We start from the raw sequence: 13,737 nt of genomic DNA on the forward strand, positions 1-13,737 counted from the left end.
GGGGAAATGTTCCCTTTATGGGTTTTTTCTCTCTCTACTTTCTTTTAAACAGGGAAATGGACTTCTACTAATGATGCCATCATTAAGCCCTGGGTCTCCTCACTTTTAATTGTGCATCAAGGAAAGTCATATCCTTGTGGTGATTAGGATATGTTGCCCTCAACACACACCACTGTTTTATTACATTTACAGGTCAAGTTCTGAGGACATGTTGAATAAGCAAGAGGTGAAATTGTTCACTGGCCTGAAGTATATATAGAGGTTCCCCAGAAATCATCCCAAAGGAGCAGTTTCATATAAACAGTTTTGGTTGCTTCTATAGTAAGATTCATTTATTTTCCCCCCTTGTGTCTGAACATTTTGACCAGATTGTTCATGGGTTTATGTGATGATAAAACATGATTTGTAATCATATTTGTACATACTTAGTTTTGAATACATAGAAAGCTCATTTGATGTTAGTAATTATGAGCTGCTGTAGGTAGGTGGTGCTATTGGGTAAGTGTTGGCAAGGAAGGGTTGGTGGTTAGACCCCATCCCTGCTCAGTTGGAGAAAGATGAGGTTATCTGCTTGCATATAGAGTTGCAAAGTGTCCAAAACCTTCTATTAGGTAACTATGGGCCAGAATCGACTCAGGGGCAGTTGGTTTCTTTTGTTTTGGGGAGAGATGGTGAGGCTAGCTACAAACCCCTCTTATGTCACTTATAATATCCATCACAGGCCTTCGGCAACACAGTGGTATCACTCACTGACTGGTGTCTTTAATTGAGAGGATTTTCTTCCACACTTGCAGCATCAGTTTATTTTACATTATTTCAAAAACGTTTGATGTACGTGATGTCCTTTGATTGTTCTCAAACTCTTCCTTTCAAAATGGGCTACATGCATTTCAGTGGTTTGTTTCGATGGCATGTTTGCCTGTCTGCCTTGTTCTCTGCCAGAAAGAGCTCAGGTTTTAAAGCCTTTGTGATTAAGAGAAATGATCGATGTTGACATTCCTAGTTCAGTGCCTAGCACAGCGTAGGTAAATGCCATTTGACTCTGAATCGCGACTGCTAGTCAGTTCAGCCTTTAGAGCAACAATGCTGGGGTTGCGGGCTGTGACTCCTTTGAGGCAGGAGGTGGCATAGTTATTTCAGATACCACGAGGAGCCAATGTGGGTTTTTAATTCTACTGCTGATACACAAAGAGGCAGCTATGTGGAGAGGGCCTTGTTTGAATGGATAGACAGCTTTATAAGTGGAAAAATGGGCTCTGTTTGGCTCTTGAGTCTCTAGCCTCATTTTGGGGGTGGTTTATGAAGCATCTGAAATATGCATTTAATCTAGACTTGTGGCCTGCTGGTGAGGCTGCTGCTTTTTTCATGATCTCAAATGTCTTGTCCATGTCAAAACTTGCCTTGTTTCTTTGTTTACTTTGAATCAGGAAAATGTTCACAACCACATTTGGAATTCCTCCTCAAGTGTGCATTTGGTCACATTACCCCTGGCTACCACCACCAGTACATGGCTGTTTATTTTGGCTGTCCTTTCCTGATGTTCAGCTAATTTAACCCACAATGAAGTTAATCCTTGCTTCTTTGGAAAAGTACAGATTTATTCATTAGCTGTTTTCAGAGGCATTTGCATTTTCATGAAAATGAGTATATAATTGCTCTGACTTTGGACCCACCAGCCCATATACATAGTGGAGGCCTGCTTTTCTTTTTAAAGTTAGGATTCAGACTGGCTCATCCTGTCCTGAATTCTTTGAAGCTTTCTTTATGGTTAATAATGAACATGTATATGACACACATGAGGAAGTAGTATTGCATATTCTTGTCTTCTTGTGGGTAAGAGAAAAAAAAACCTCAAGCTACTTTGGAATTAAAGTTTTCATCCCTTTTCTCCACATTTATAGCACTCAAAACTCAAACTCACGGTGGCGACTCATGGGGACTCTACAAGACAGGGTAGAACTGCCCTTGTGGATTTCTGAGACCGAAAGTGTTACTGGGACTGGATTAGAAAGCCCTGTCTTCCTCCCGAGGAGTGGCTGGTGGTTTCAAACTGCCTACCTTGCAGATCTCAGCTGAAATGGATAGTCACTACACCAACAGGGCCACTGTTTAAAAGCCATGGTTGTCAGAGCCCGCCTGCTGGGGTTAGACTCGGGAGAGGCCTGCTGTGTTACTTTTCGGCTGTTCGCCACGTCATTCCTCGTCTTCAGTTGCATGGCCTGTCAGCTGCGTATGGTAGTCGCTCCAGGGTGTTTGCTCTCAGTGAGTTGGTTCCGACTCACAGTTGCTCCATGTGTCGCTGAGCAAAACACTGCCCAGTTACTTCTGTGCTGTCACCCCCACAATCACTGCTGTTTCGGCCCTGGTTGCATTCCCTGTGTCAATCTATCTCGCCGAGGGCCTTCCTCTCTTTTGCTGACCCCCCGTTTTACCAAGCTTGATGTCCTTTTCCAGGGAGCTGACCCTCCGGGTGACATTGTCCAAAGTATGTGAGAGGAAGCCTTAGCATTCTCTAGGGATGGATTCTAGAAAGCATTCTGGTTGTGCTTCTTCCAAGACAGAATTGTTGGTTCTTCTGACAGTCATATAATTATGGTCTCCAACCCGCTAATTCAAATGCACCAATTCTCCTTTACAGCATGTAGTACCTAGTACAGTAACTTGTATACAAGATGTAGCTGTTACTTTAATTCATAATTATACCAATAAGAGCTCACTGCCTTCCAGTGGGTGCTAACTCCTAGCAACCCCTTAAGACAGAGGCGAGCCGCCCCTGTGGGTTTCTGAGACCCACTCTGGACATAGTTGACAGCCTCATGTGCCTCCCTGGGGAGCAGCTGGCGGTTTCCAACGAAAGGCCCAGCATTTAGTAGTCCAATGTCTGACCTGCCAGGCCAGCAGGGGCCCCACCAATAACAAAGTGAGCTATAATTTGTAACTCAGGGCCACATGGCTTTCAGGCATTCTAGCCATTGTGTCTAGTCCTATGTGTTTATTTCAGGTAAGATAGGTCTTTGTTATAATAAAAATCACGTCAAACCTAGTGGCCTGAACACAACAGGAATTTCTTCCTTGCTTCTGTAACAGTGATGAACATGTGACTAGATGGGTGGAATGGTATTCTCCGTGTATTCATTTAGCTATGCAAGCTGAAAGTAGCTCTGCCATCTTCAGTAGACAACTCCCAAGGTCACCTTGGGTTATCTCCATTCTGGCAAAAAGCGAAAAGAACATGTAGACGTGTGCTTAGGAGGTTGGTGGTTTTGCTGCGGGCAGACCTGGAAGTGGCAGTCAGCGCTTTTCTTCCTCACAGTGGCCAAACCTAAACCAGAAACGGAGGGACGCAGGTGTTACTCGTCTCAGCCAAAGAGTTTTTGAGGGTCCTGTGGACATGCTCAAGATATTAAAAAAAAAAAAAATTCCGGACTCCTAACTTAAAATTACAGAATCGAAAGGAACTTTTAATTAAGTGTTTAGTAAATGCAGCTTTATATTAGCTTTGTAAGCTGTTACATTTAGGATGATGCCATGTTACTCCATTTGAATGTCATTTGTAAGTCGGATTTTCTCATTTTTTAGAATCCCCACCTATGTCTGGTGATTGCCGAGACAACAGCTATTCACAAGTGAGTTTCTTAAGGCAGCTACGTTCAAAGATGACATTGAAAAATTCTCTCCAGTTTACTTTTATTGTAAAGCAATCTCTCAACATTCAATGTTGCTGCACTCTATGTTTATTTTGATGGTGAGTGGAACCTTCAAAAGGAGTGGTGGCCCTCAAAAATGGAACACAGGAGATATGGGTGCTAGAGCAAAATGTGAAGAAGAAATTAGATGGTTCCAGGCTGTCAGATTAAATAGCATCTGAGGTCTTAAAGGCTTGTCTCCAAACAAGCAGCCATCTAAGTGAGATGTCAACTAAGTCCACGTGGAAGAACCACGTCATCGTCAGTCATCTAAGGCTTGTAAATCATATAATCCAAAGTGGAAGGTTGGAGTAATATCAGAGCCTGAATTGTGAAAATCTGGTTTGCAGAAGGCTATGCATGGCAGTGGGAGCCCAAGCTTCATTTGAGGCACATGCATAGGAAATAAGCCTTTGGTGAACTCCCTCTACCCATAATTGAGGGATGGGGGGAAAGTGGTCACTAACCAGTGTATTAGAGAGATGTGTACAGAAGATCAGAGGCATAAATCTGATTTGAACAGTTACAACTTTGTCAGTTGATCCCCTCTCTGGTGCTTGCTAGTCTCGTCTGGTTTTCAGCATTTTCAGTATTTTTGGTCTGTTTTTGTTTGTTCTTATTAGGGTATATCTCAGAGTATATCTTATTAGGGTATATCTTATTAGAGTATATCAATGTTATGTCATTGGAGGTCACCCTCATGACGTTGTTGTGTTATATGTTTTTCTGTGTTTTTGTATATGAAACCCAGATTTGACGAACCTATAGGGACAGCAAGTTGAACGGGAGTTTTGGCAAGGGGGCGGGCCCAGTGGTGGTGGTGGGTAAAGGGGAGACAATGTCAAGGAGTGCAGGAAGAAAAAGAATGTTTGGAAACTGTGGTGGCAATTGTACAATTCTGCTTGACATGATTGAACTATGGAATGATATATGTATTAACACCCAATTAATAACAAATTAGTAATAAAAATAGTGTTGACCATGGTTTTCATAGATCTGCAAACTGTCTTGTTGATTTTATGATGTGTAGATACGTTTTGATTGCCGAGAAAAGATACATGATTAGGGTCACTACACAGATGTTGCATTTTGAGCTCAGATAGTTTTTTTTCTTACACTCCCCTCTGCCCCCGCCTGCTCGTTCTTCTTTAGGTTTCTAATAAAGTATTTCTTGCTGTGACCCACTGCCTATAAAGCATAAGAGAAATTAGCTTGGGTTCACATGAATGAAGAGGTAGAACTTAGATGGTCTCCACTTGTGAAAAAACAAAATCCCCTAATTGTGCCCTTTTATTTTTATTTCTATTTTCAGATTTTTTTTTTTCAGATTTGCTCTTCCTTCTGAATCATTCTCGGCTTCTGGGGCTGTACTTTCTGTTTCCTAAATTCTCCTACCCTTCTTAAATAAGGGACTTCTACAACTTCTTGGGATGTATCTTGCCAAGGTTTAACTTAGTTACAGTAAGGTTTAGTTATTTTATCACATTTAGCAACTGTACTGTCAGTTGGAATTTGATTTGTTGGCCACAAAGGCAAAAATGCTCCTAACATCTTTGAAGGGACTTTAATACAGGTGTGGCTTATGGTAGAGAATTTCCTGGAAAGGAGCAGGCAAAATAAGAAATATGCCAGTTGTGTTTGATGCTCAAGCATTGTCGAGATCCCTGAAAGTACCATGTAGACAAGGTAGGTAGTAGGGGGTGAACGCATTGTCTGCCCCTGCCAAGCAATTCTATCTCAGTAAATAGCCACGTTGCCCTTCTGGTTGCTCAGGTTAAATGGCTAAGAGACATCTGGCTCTTTCTTTTTTATTCCACATCTTATTCCCCAGTACATTTTGTCACCTCTGCCTTCAAAACATATTCAGCATTCAGCCACTTCTCATCACCCCTACATCTGGAATTCTTGGAGCCGTCAGCCTTTCTCTCCGGAATCAATGCTCTTTCTTCCTAACAGGTCTTGCTGTTTTACTTGCTTCTCTCTACACAGCAATGAAACCCATACCAAACTCACTGGCATAAAGTTGAGTCTAACTCGTAGCCACCCTAGAGGGCAGGGTAGAACTGCCCCTGTGGGTTTCTGAGACTGCAAAGCGTTTTAAAGGAGTAGGCAGTCTCATCTTCCTCTGGAGGAGCATCCGGTGGTATCTAACTGCCTTTCTCTAGCAGCCCAGTGCTTACCCACTCTACTGCGAGGGCTCCCCATAACAACTGCAGTTTAAAATCAGATCGTGTCATTCTTCTGTTTTAAAGCCATCTTAAGATAGCTCAGAATGTTAAATACAGAGTTATCATTGAACCCAGCAATTCTACCCTAAGAGAATTAAAAAAGAAACATGTCCACAAAACATGGATACATAAATATTTATGAAAGCATCATTCATAACAGCCCAGTAAAGGATATCCAAATGTCCACCAACTGATAAATGGGTAGGTAAAATATGATATATAAAGGCAAGTAAAAACTATTTCCACTAAGGTTCCGGTTCATATATGCACAAGCAAAATGTGTCTGAGGTCAGTGGATGGCTCCAGAGAGGTTCTCTCAACAATACCTATGTTTCAGAGGTCAACCTGGAAGGTCATGGTGACTCTTTTTCTTTGGTGGGGGGGTTCCAATGGGGCAATCTTTAAAAAAAATTTCTCTTAAAACCTTTTTGTGTGTGAATTAGGTGGAACTTTACACATCAGATTCATTTTGTATGCTTAAGCTTTACCAATTTATCAACCCTACCTATAGCTTGTCTGCTCTCCTTCATATTTCCCCATTTCTCTTTTGTCAGATATTATTGAATTAATCCCTGTCTCCCCTCTGTTCTATTTCTTCCCTACCCCTCCTTCCACCATCTACCCCTGGTATCTGTCAAAGTGTGCTTCTTTTGGTATGATAACCTTTACCTAATTTTTCTAAAATAACAGTAGTCTCATACAATATTTATCCAGTTGTATTTGATTTACTGCACTCAGCTTACTATTTTCTAAATCCGAGAGGTGTTTCACAGTTTCATCATTATTTTTTCGTGATGCATCATATTTCATTGTGTGTAAGGACCAGTGTATTTATCCATTCTTCCACTGGGCGGCATTTTGGCTGGTAAGAGGTGTTATCATTGTTTTGATATGCATCTCCCAAATGGCGGGTAATGGTAACATCTTGGATATCTTCCCTGGTGAACTGTCTGTTCATTTCCTCTGTTCATGTTTTAATTGGATTATTTGGCTTTTTCTTGTTTTGAGGTGTTACAGCTTTCTATAGACTTTGGAGATTAGTCCCTTGTCTGAGATATCGTTGCCAAAATTTCCCCCAGTCTGTGTAGACAGTGGGAGGGTATGTCAAGAAACCATAGCTTCATATTTTGACATTTATGTTTAGTAAAGTTCTCCATGATTTTATAACAGTACTTGACCCTCTCTCATCTGCACAATGAAATATGATTTGACCATAAACAGGAATGAAGTGGTGATATATGCTACAATATGGAGGAAACCAGTGACAAGAGAGTACAGAATATATGGTTCTTTGTCCAGAATAGGCAAATCCCTAGAAACAGAAAGTAGATTAGTGGTTGCCAAGGGCTGGTAGTGACTGTTAATGTTTTCTTGTCGTGGTTGTCGAAAATGTTCTGGAGTTAAATAGTGGTGGTGGTTTTATAACTCTCTGAATAGACTAGAGAATACTATACACTTTAAAAGGGTGAATTGTATAGTATGTTAATTATATCTCAATGAACTAGTTACTGAAAATTAAAACACAAAACCTCTTTTGCCTTTCCATCTGGTCTGGCCCCAACCATCCTCTCTGACCTCCTCTCCTATTCGTCTCCTCTTTCCTTCGAACCACTCACACTGCTCTGTACCTCACCAGGAGCAAGTGCTTTGTATATCCTGTTCTCTCCACCCAGAACTTTCTTCCTCTAGGTATATCTGCATGTTAATTCCCTCATGTCTGTTAGGTTTCCATTGAAATATTACATTCTCAGGAAGCTTTTGCTGGGCATCCCCAAAATAGCACTTCCAATATTATTGCCCACTGGCATTCTCTATTCCCTATGTTTTGTACCTTTTCATTTATTTATTTTTATATCACATGGCATGATCTGATATATATTTTCTTATTTGTTATTTGCCTGTTTCCATGGAATTTGCCTGTTTCAGTAGAATGACTCCAGAAGTCAATGCCTTTGCCAACTTCGTTACTGTATCTGCAGCAGTCTAGACCCAAATCCCAAATTAAACTCACCGCCACAGACCCAACCCAGAAACCAGACCCACCGCCATTGAATCCACTCCTACTCATAGTGACCTTTTAGGACGGAATAGAACCGCTTCTTTGGGTTTCCGAGGCTGTGAGTCTTTATAGGGGTAGAGGGCCTCTTCTCTATACGGCACAGGCTGGTAGGTTCCAACTGCTAGCCTTGTAGTTAGCATCCTAACCTGCAACTCACTACACTATACCACCTAGACTCACATGTAGACCTAAACCAAACCAAATTCAACTCACTGTCATCGAGGCGATGACCACTCAAGCGGCCCTATAGGACAGGGTAGACTGTGAGTTTCTGAGACTGTAACTCTTTACAGAAGTGAAAAACCCCACCTTTCTCCCTTGAAGCAGCTGGTGTTTTTGAACTGCTGACCTTGCAGTTAGCAGCCCAATTCATTACCCCTACACCAACTGGTCTTCTTTTAACCAAATCATCAGCAGGCAAAAAGCACGAATTACTTTGGCTTTGATATCTTTTTGAAAATCCATTGTATTTGTGTGGAAAGTTCATTGTATCAAACGCTGCTTTCAAATGTAGTAGCTTGGGACAGTCTGCAGGAAAGGCAATTTTGGTTTGAAGGTACAGTGGAATTTCTTGGAAGTTAAATACTGCTTTATTGCCAGAAAACACCTTGCTATCGATTGGTAATTTTACTACTTTTCAAACATTTTGCATTATGCTAATATTATATGAAAATCCACCTACTTCCCTGGAGTCAGTTTTGACTCATAGGGACCCTTGGGTTCCCTAGGCTGTAAGTCTTGATGAGAGTAGACATGTATATGTGCTGGTGTGGTGGAAATTTACCACCTCTTAATTTTAGTCTTAATTTACACCTCTTTGCTGTCTTTTCCTCCCATGAGACTTTATTAAGGTTTAATGTATTATAAATTGTATTTGGTATTGGAGTTAATAGGAGTCTTTTAGAAGACATTTGATTTCTTTGAACCTTTGACTTGGTTTGGGCTGGGGGCAGTTAGGTTGAAGCCATCCTACTGTTGAAGGCTGAGTTAGGGAAGAAAAAAAAAAGACATGTGTGCTTTAAAAAGTAAGTATTTAGTTTGAGGAGTCCCCCAAATAAATAAATACGGTCATTCATTTTTATTCCACATTTCCTAATCCTCCTCCAAAGCTCAGGTTGATTATACTTCGTTGCCCTGAACCCTGTAAGTGAAAAGGCACAAGTCACTAGGTGGCACTGAAATCTCATTCTCTGCACAGGGGAGCCTTTTGTTATCTTGCGCCAGCTGACTGGATTTCTAGGTGCCAGGGAAATTGTTTTATTGGTAAAGGGCATAGTGCAATATATTCATCTCCACCCAAGGCAGCTATTTAATACCCTGAAACATGCCCCTCTTGTGGCCATGGCCTGTTAACTATGCTTATTTGGTGTAATAATTAGCAGAATTTCTCACTAACAGGAGTACTTACCAACACCTCACATCTTCACCCAGTTTTTGTACGTGATGGATTGCACATTCTGTGGAAGGAGTTGGGAAGGTCAAAGCTTAACCTCTGTCTAACAGGGTTTCTTTCTACACATTTGTTCAGAATAGGTTTATATTAACTTGCTTTTGAGTGTCTTCAAACCTGAATGGTATGTAATGTAAACATATTTGAACTTTTCTGTAATGGGCTAGTGAAGGTTTGTAAACACAACACTGTTAATTTTCCAACTCTTACAATGACAGAAAAATAAATGAATAGCTACCCAATTAATTGGATGACACTTGCTACTTAGAGCTGTATGTGTTGGAAGCTTGTCATAGGAACAGTGGGTCTACCAGAGGCACTACGTTTTAGGTTAAAATTGGAGAAGAAAATTACACATGGAATTTTTATTTTTTCCATGGTAGTAAGTCAGGCCCAATTTAATTCTTTGTGGTTTTACAAGCCTTCTTGGACTCCTAATATTTCTACACCAACAATTTTAATATTTACTTTAGGCTATGGTCAGATTTAACTGACAGAAGACCAAGCAGGAGGAAATAGGTTTAAAGCAGGAAATACTTTACTTAGACCACTAACCTGCCCTTTGTGACCTTAAGCAAACTGTTTACTTTCTCTGGGCTTGGGTTCTCTCCTTAAAATTGAGATTCTAGGGAAAAACTCTTCAAAATACTTTTGGTCCTTTTCAAAGTCCTAGATAAAAATGGAAGATGTCGCTATGATTACTTACGAATGCTGGGAAGTTTTCATTTGTTCATTCCAAGATGAGCTGTGGACATGATAGTGAACAGACTTTTGCATCTCTGCAAGTCATACCTGTGTTGCTGTACTCTGGCTTGCCTTTGATTCCAAGTGTTAATTATTTCATTATCCACACAAATTTAGTTATCTTTTCTTGCATTTCAGCTTATATTCTGAACACTAGGTTTATTGAAGACTGTGGTTTACAGTGGGAGCCCTAAATCCATTTTGCATTTCCACATAGATCCAGTTTCCATTGCGTTCTCCCATTGACTGGCAATGTAAGTGCTTTGTCGCCCGGCAGATTTGCTATGACTCACCTGGTCAGTCCAGGGAGGGACAGGTTTGCCCTCAGGGATTTGCAGTAAGCTCACCGAACTCACTGCCCTCAAGTGGATTCTGCCCCATAGTAACCCTGTAGGGCAGGGTAGAACCGCTCTTGTGGGTTTCTGAGACTAAATCTTTATGAGCGTATAAAGACTCATTGTTGTCCTTTGAAGCATCTGGTGGTTTCAATATGCTGACCTTGTCGTTAGTTGTCCAACTCCCAACCCACTATGCCACCAGGGCTCCCTGGCAGGAATTTGCAGTAGTATCTCAATTATAGGCCCTTTCCTGGAACCATAGTTCTGTCTTCAACTGTGACAAATGGATCGGTCACTAATAAGGACTGTAAGTAGCTGAACTCACTGCCATCAAGTCAATGGTGATTCTTAGTGAGTCATAGGAAGAGTAGGACTATTCTCCAGGGTGCAGTGGTTATGCGTTGGGCTGCTAGCCTCAAGGGCAGCAGTTTGAAGCCGGCAGCTGCTCTTCAGGAGAAAGATGAGGCTTTCTACCTCTATAACGAATTACAGTCTCAGACACTCACAGGGACAGTCTTACTCTGCCCTATAGCGTCACTGGGGCCAGAATCGATTGTTGACAGTGACTCACGTGTTTGTTTTTTGTATTTAAGTAGCCTTGTTGCTGTGAGTCTTTGGCGCTATCATGGCCTCATGCTGCTGGTCTCCCTCACCTGGATGATTAGTGTGTCTTTGTCTTAGAAGAAGACTGTTGCTGTCCTGTTGAAGACTTAACGGGGTCTACTGTAAAATATATTTGAATTGGGGGGGGGCTCTTTTTTCCTTCTTTAACTATTATTAAAACAAAGATTACAGTAAACTAATAATACTTTAGTTGCATTGAATTTTACTTAATATATGATTTGCTATGTTTCAACTGAAGTCAAACATATTCTGAAGATAAGAGAACGTCAAAATACTGTTATGCCAAATCTTTTGTCACGGGGGAAAAAGGGTCAGCAGAGAACTAATAAGCACTATGTGCTCAGGAGGGATTTTCATACAGCATTGTCATGGAGAACATGAAAATCGTTATGGGTTTACTTTAAACAAAGCATCCAGTTTGACCCTTTGAGTCAGTTTCCTGAAACGGGCTTAATTCTTTAAAAGAGCACACACAATACCCAAGGCAAAACAATCTTACTCGTTTTTCTAGGCCTAGTTTGACTCACAGGCAACCTCCAGGACCCAGTTTCCCCAAGACCCAAGGATCAAGCGGCCATCCAAGGGCAAATGGCTTGTATAAGTTACCCCAACTCCATGGACCTGGAACTCTGGATTCTAGGAGAACAGTTTCTCACTATGTATCACATATTTTTACTTGGTTGCTCTGCCTTCGTTAAACCCTATTGTACATGTCTGCATTTAGTTGCAGGAAATAGAAACCAATGCAGGACAGGGAGCAAACAGGGTGGAGGCCATATGTGGCCTCAGTCGAGAAGAGAATCCATCCCTGTGGCGGCCCTAAGGCCAATTGCCACAAAGCAGAGATCAGGCATGCGCCGTCCTCAAGCTTTCTGTTACTTTTTCCTGACACCAACAGTTCTTTCCACAGCACTCTAGTTTTCTGCTGGGTTCAGTCATTTGTTGGAAGGCTCACAAAGAACTCACAGTAAATCTTTACAATGATGGGAGCATATTGGGGAAGTTAACAGATTGCCACAAGCCACAATCAGAAAACATTAAGGATATAGTCCTTTAACCACAGCCATGCCTCTCCTCATCTAGCACCCAAGTATCTTTCTGGGCCTTCAGCCTCTCAGCCATATGACCCCTTGTCATCTTCCTCCATGAGCTAGGTTGTCCACTTGCTACTCTGCCTCACAGTCTCATTGTCTTGGCGCGGTGCCTCTGATCTGTCTCAGATCTCCTTGCCTCAGCCTCTGCTCTTGGTGTGGTAGGGCCTCTACTGCCTCTGTCACTTCAGACAGGGAGGGATCTTGATCATGCCCCGCTATTGACTCTTCTTTCATGATGGTCCTAAGAATTCTACTTGTTAATACTTATAATATAGCTCCCTTCCCCCCCTATCATTTTATTGTGGGCTCTTATAGCTCTTATCAGAATCCGTACATATATCCATTGTGCCAAGCACCTTTATACATATGTTGTCACCATCATTTTCAAAATATTTTCTTTCTACTTGATCCCTTGGTATCGCTAGCTCCTCATTTTTTCTCTCTCCCTCCTTCTCTCATGAACCCTTGATAATTTATAAATCATTGGTTTTTTCTTCATGTTTTACACCGACAGCTGTCTCCCTTTACCCACTTTTCTGTTGTCCATCCCCTTGGGAGGAGGTTATATGTCAATCATTGTGGTCGGTTCCCCCTCTCTCCCCCCACTTTCTGCTTACCCTCCTAGTATCGCTACTTTCATTATTGGTCCTGAAGGATTTATCTGTCCTGGATTCCCTATGTTGCCAGCTTTTATAAGATAGCTCTTTTATAGCCAGGGATTGCCAGCTAAACTGACCAATCCCCTCTGTTATTACAAGCCCTATTTGCATAGTCTTACCAAGTTATTGGGTTGGAATTACAGAGACATGGATAAACTCCAAACTCATTCCCATCTAGTCAATTCTGACTACTATCAATCATAGGGTTTCCAAAGCTGTCAATCTTTATGTGGGTAGAAAGCCTCATCTTTCTCCCAGAAAGTGGCTGGTAGTTTCAAACTGGTGACCTTGTAGATAGCAGCACAGTGTGTAATCTACTCTGTTACCAGGGCTAATAGAGTAGCCAGATTAAGAAATTTTACTTCATCAAAACAGGAAAATGTGTTTCTTATAAAATTGTTGAAAGGATCAGAACAGTGGTTCTAGGCTGAGCCTCTAGAGGTAGCTTCCGAAACAATATTGAAGATCTGATTTATCAAGTAAGTTGCGAATTTCAGCAGACCACTCAGGCTGACAGGAGTCGGAAACCATTATGAGAACTGTTGGCTTTTAAGAACATCACCTACCAAATTGACAGAAACAATGCTGCTTTAGGAAACTCCCAATGACTATGTTGTCTCTAGAGAATGTTAAAAGACAGAGACACAGTGTGGGAATTGCGCCCTATCTGATCCCGCCACACCGAGGCAAAACACTAAGGGGGTGCAACAGAACAGCAAGGGAATGGGCAGTGAGGTCCCCAGGGAATGCTGAAGGTGGACTTTGGGGCCAGGGCATGGTGCCCCAACAGACTCAACTGGAAAACACTCCTAAAGGCCAACAAACAGTCCTTGAACTAACTACAAGCTTTTCTTT

General features: G+C 41.6%; 1 protein-coding gene across 4 annotated transcripts in view; it reads left to right on the plus strand.

Moving 5' to 3' along the window:
- FTO (FTO alpha-ketoglutarate dependent dioxygenase) overlaps positions 1-13,737 on the plus strand; it is a 462,074-nt gene that overhangs the window by 72,666 nt on the left and 375,671 nt on the right. Inside the window, exon 1 of one of the 4 annotated variants that reach the window (XM_045293610.1) lies at positions 3,584-3,626. The exons of the other annotated variants lie outside the window; for them this stretch is intronic. Within the exon in view, the coding sequence (XP_045149545.1) occupies positions 3,591-3,626 (36 nt within the window). The 5' untranslated portion in view covers positions 3,584-3,590. Of the gene's footprint in view, positions 1-3,583; positions 3,627-13,737 lie in introns of those variants that run through there. 4 annotated transcript variants of the gene reach the window in all.

The sequence above is a fragment of the Echinops telfairi genome, unplaced genomic scaffold (assembly GCF_000313985.2).
Source record: "Echinops telfairi isolate 266 unplaced genomic scaffold, ASM31398v2 ScPeMD7_2291;HRSCAF=2852, whole genome shotgun sequence".
In the NCBI taxonomy this organism is placed as follows: domain Eukaryota; kingdom Metazoa; phylum Chordata; class Mammalia; order Afrosoricida; family Tenrecidae; genus Echinops; species Echinops telfairi.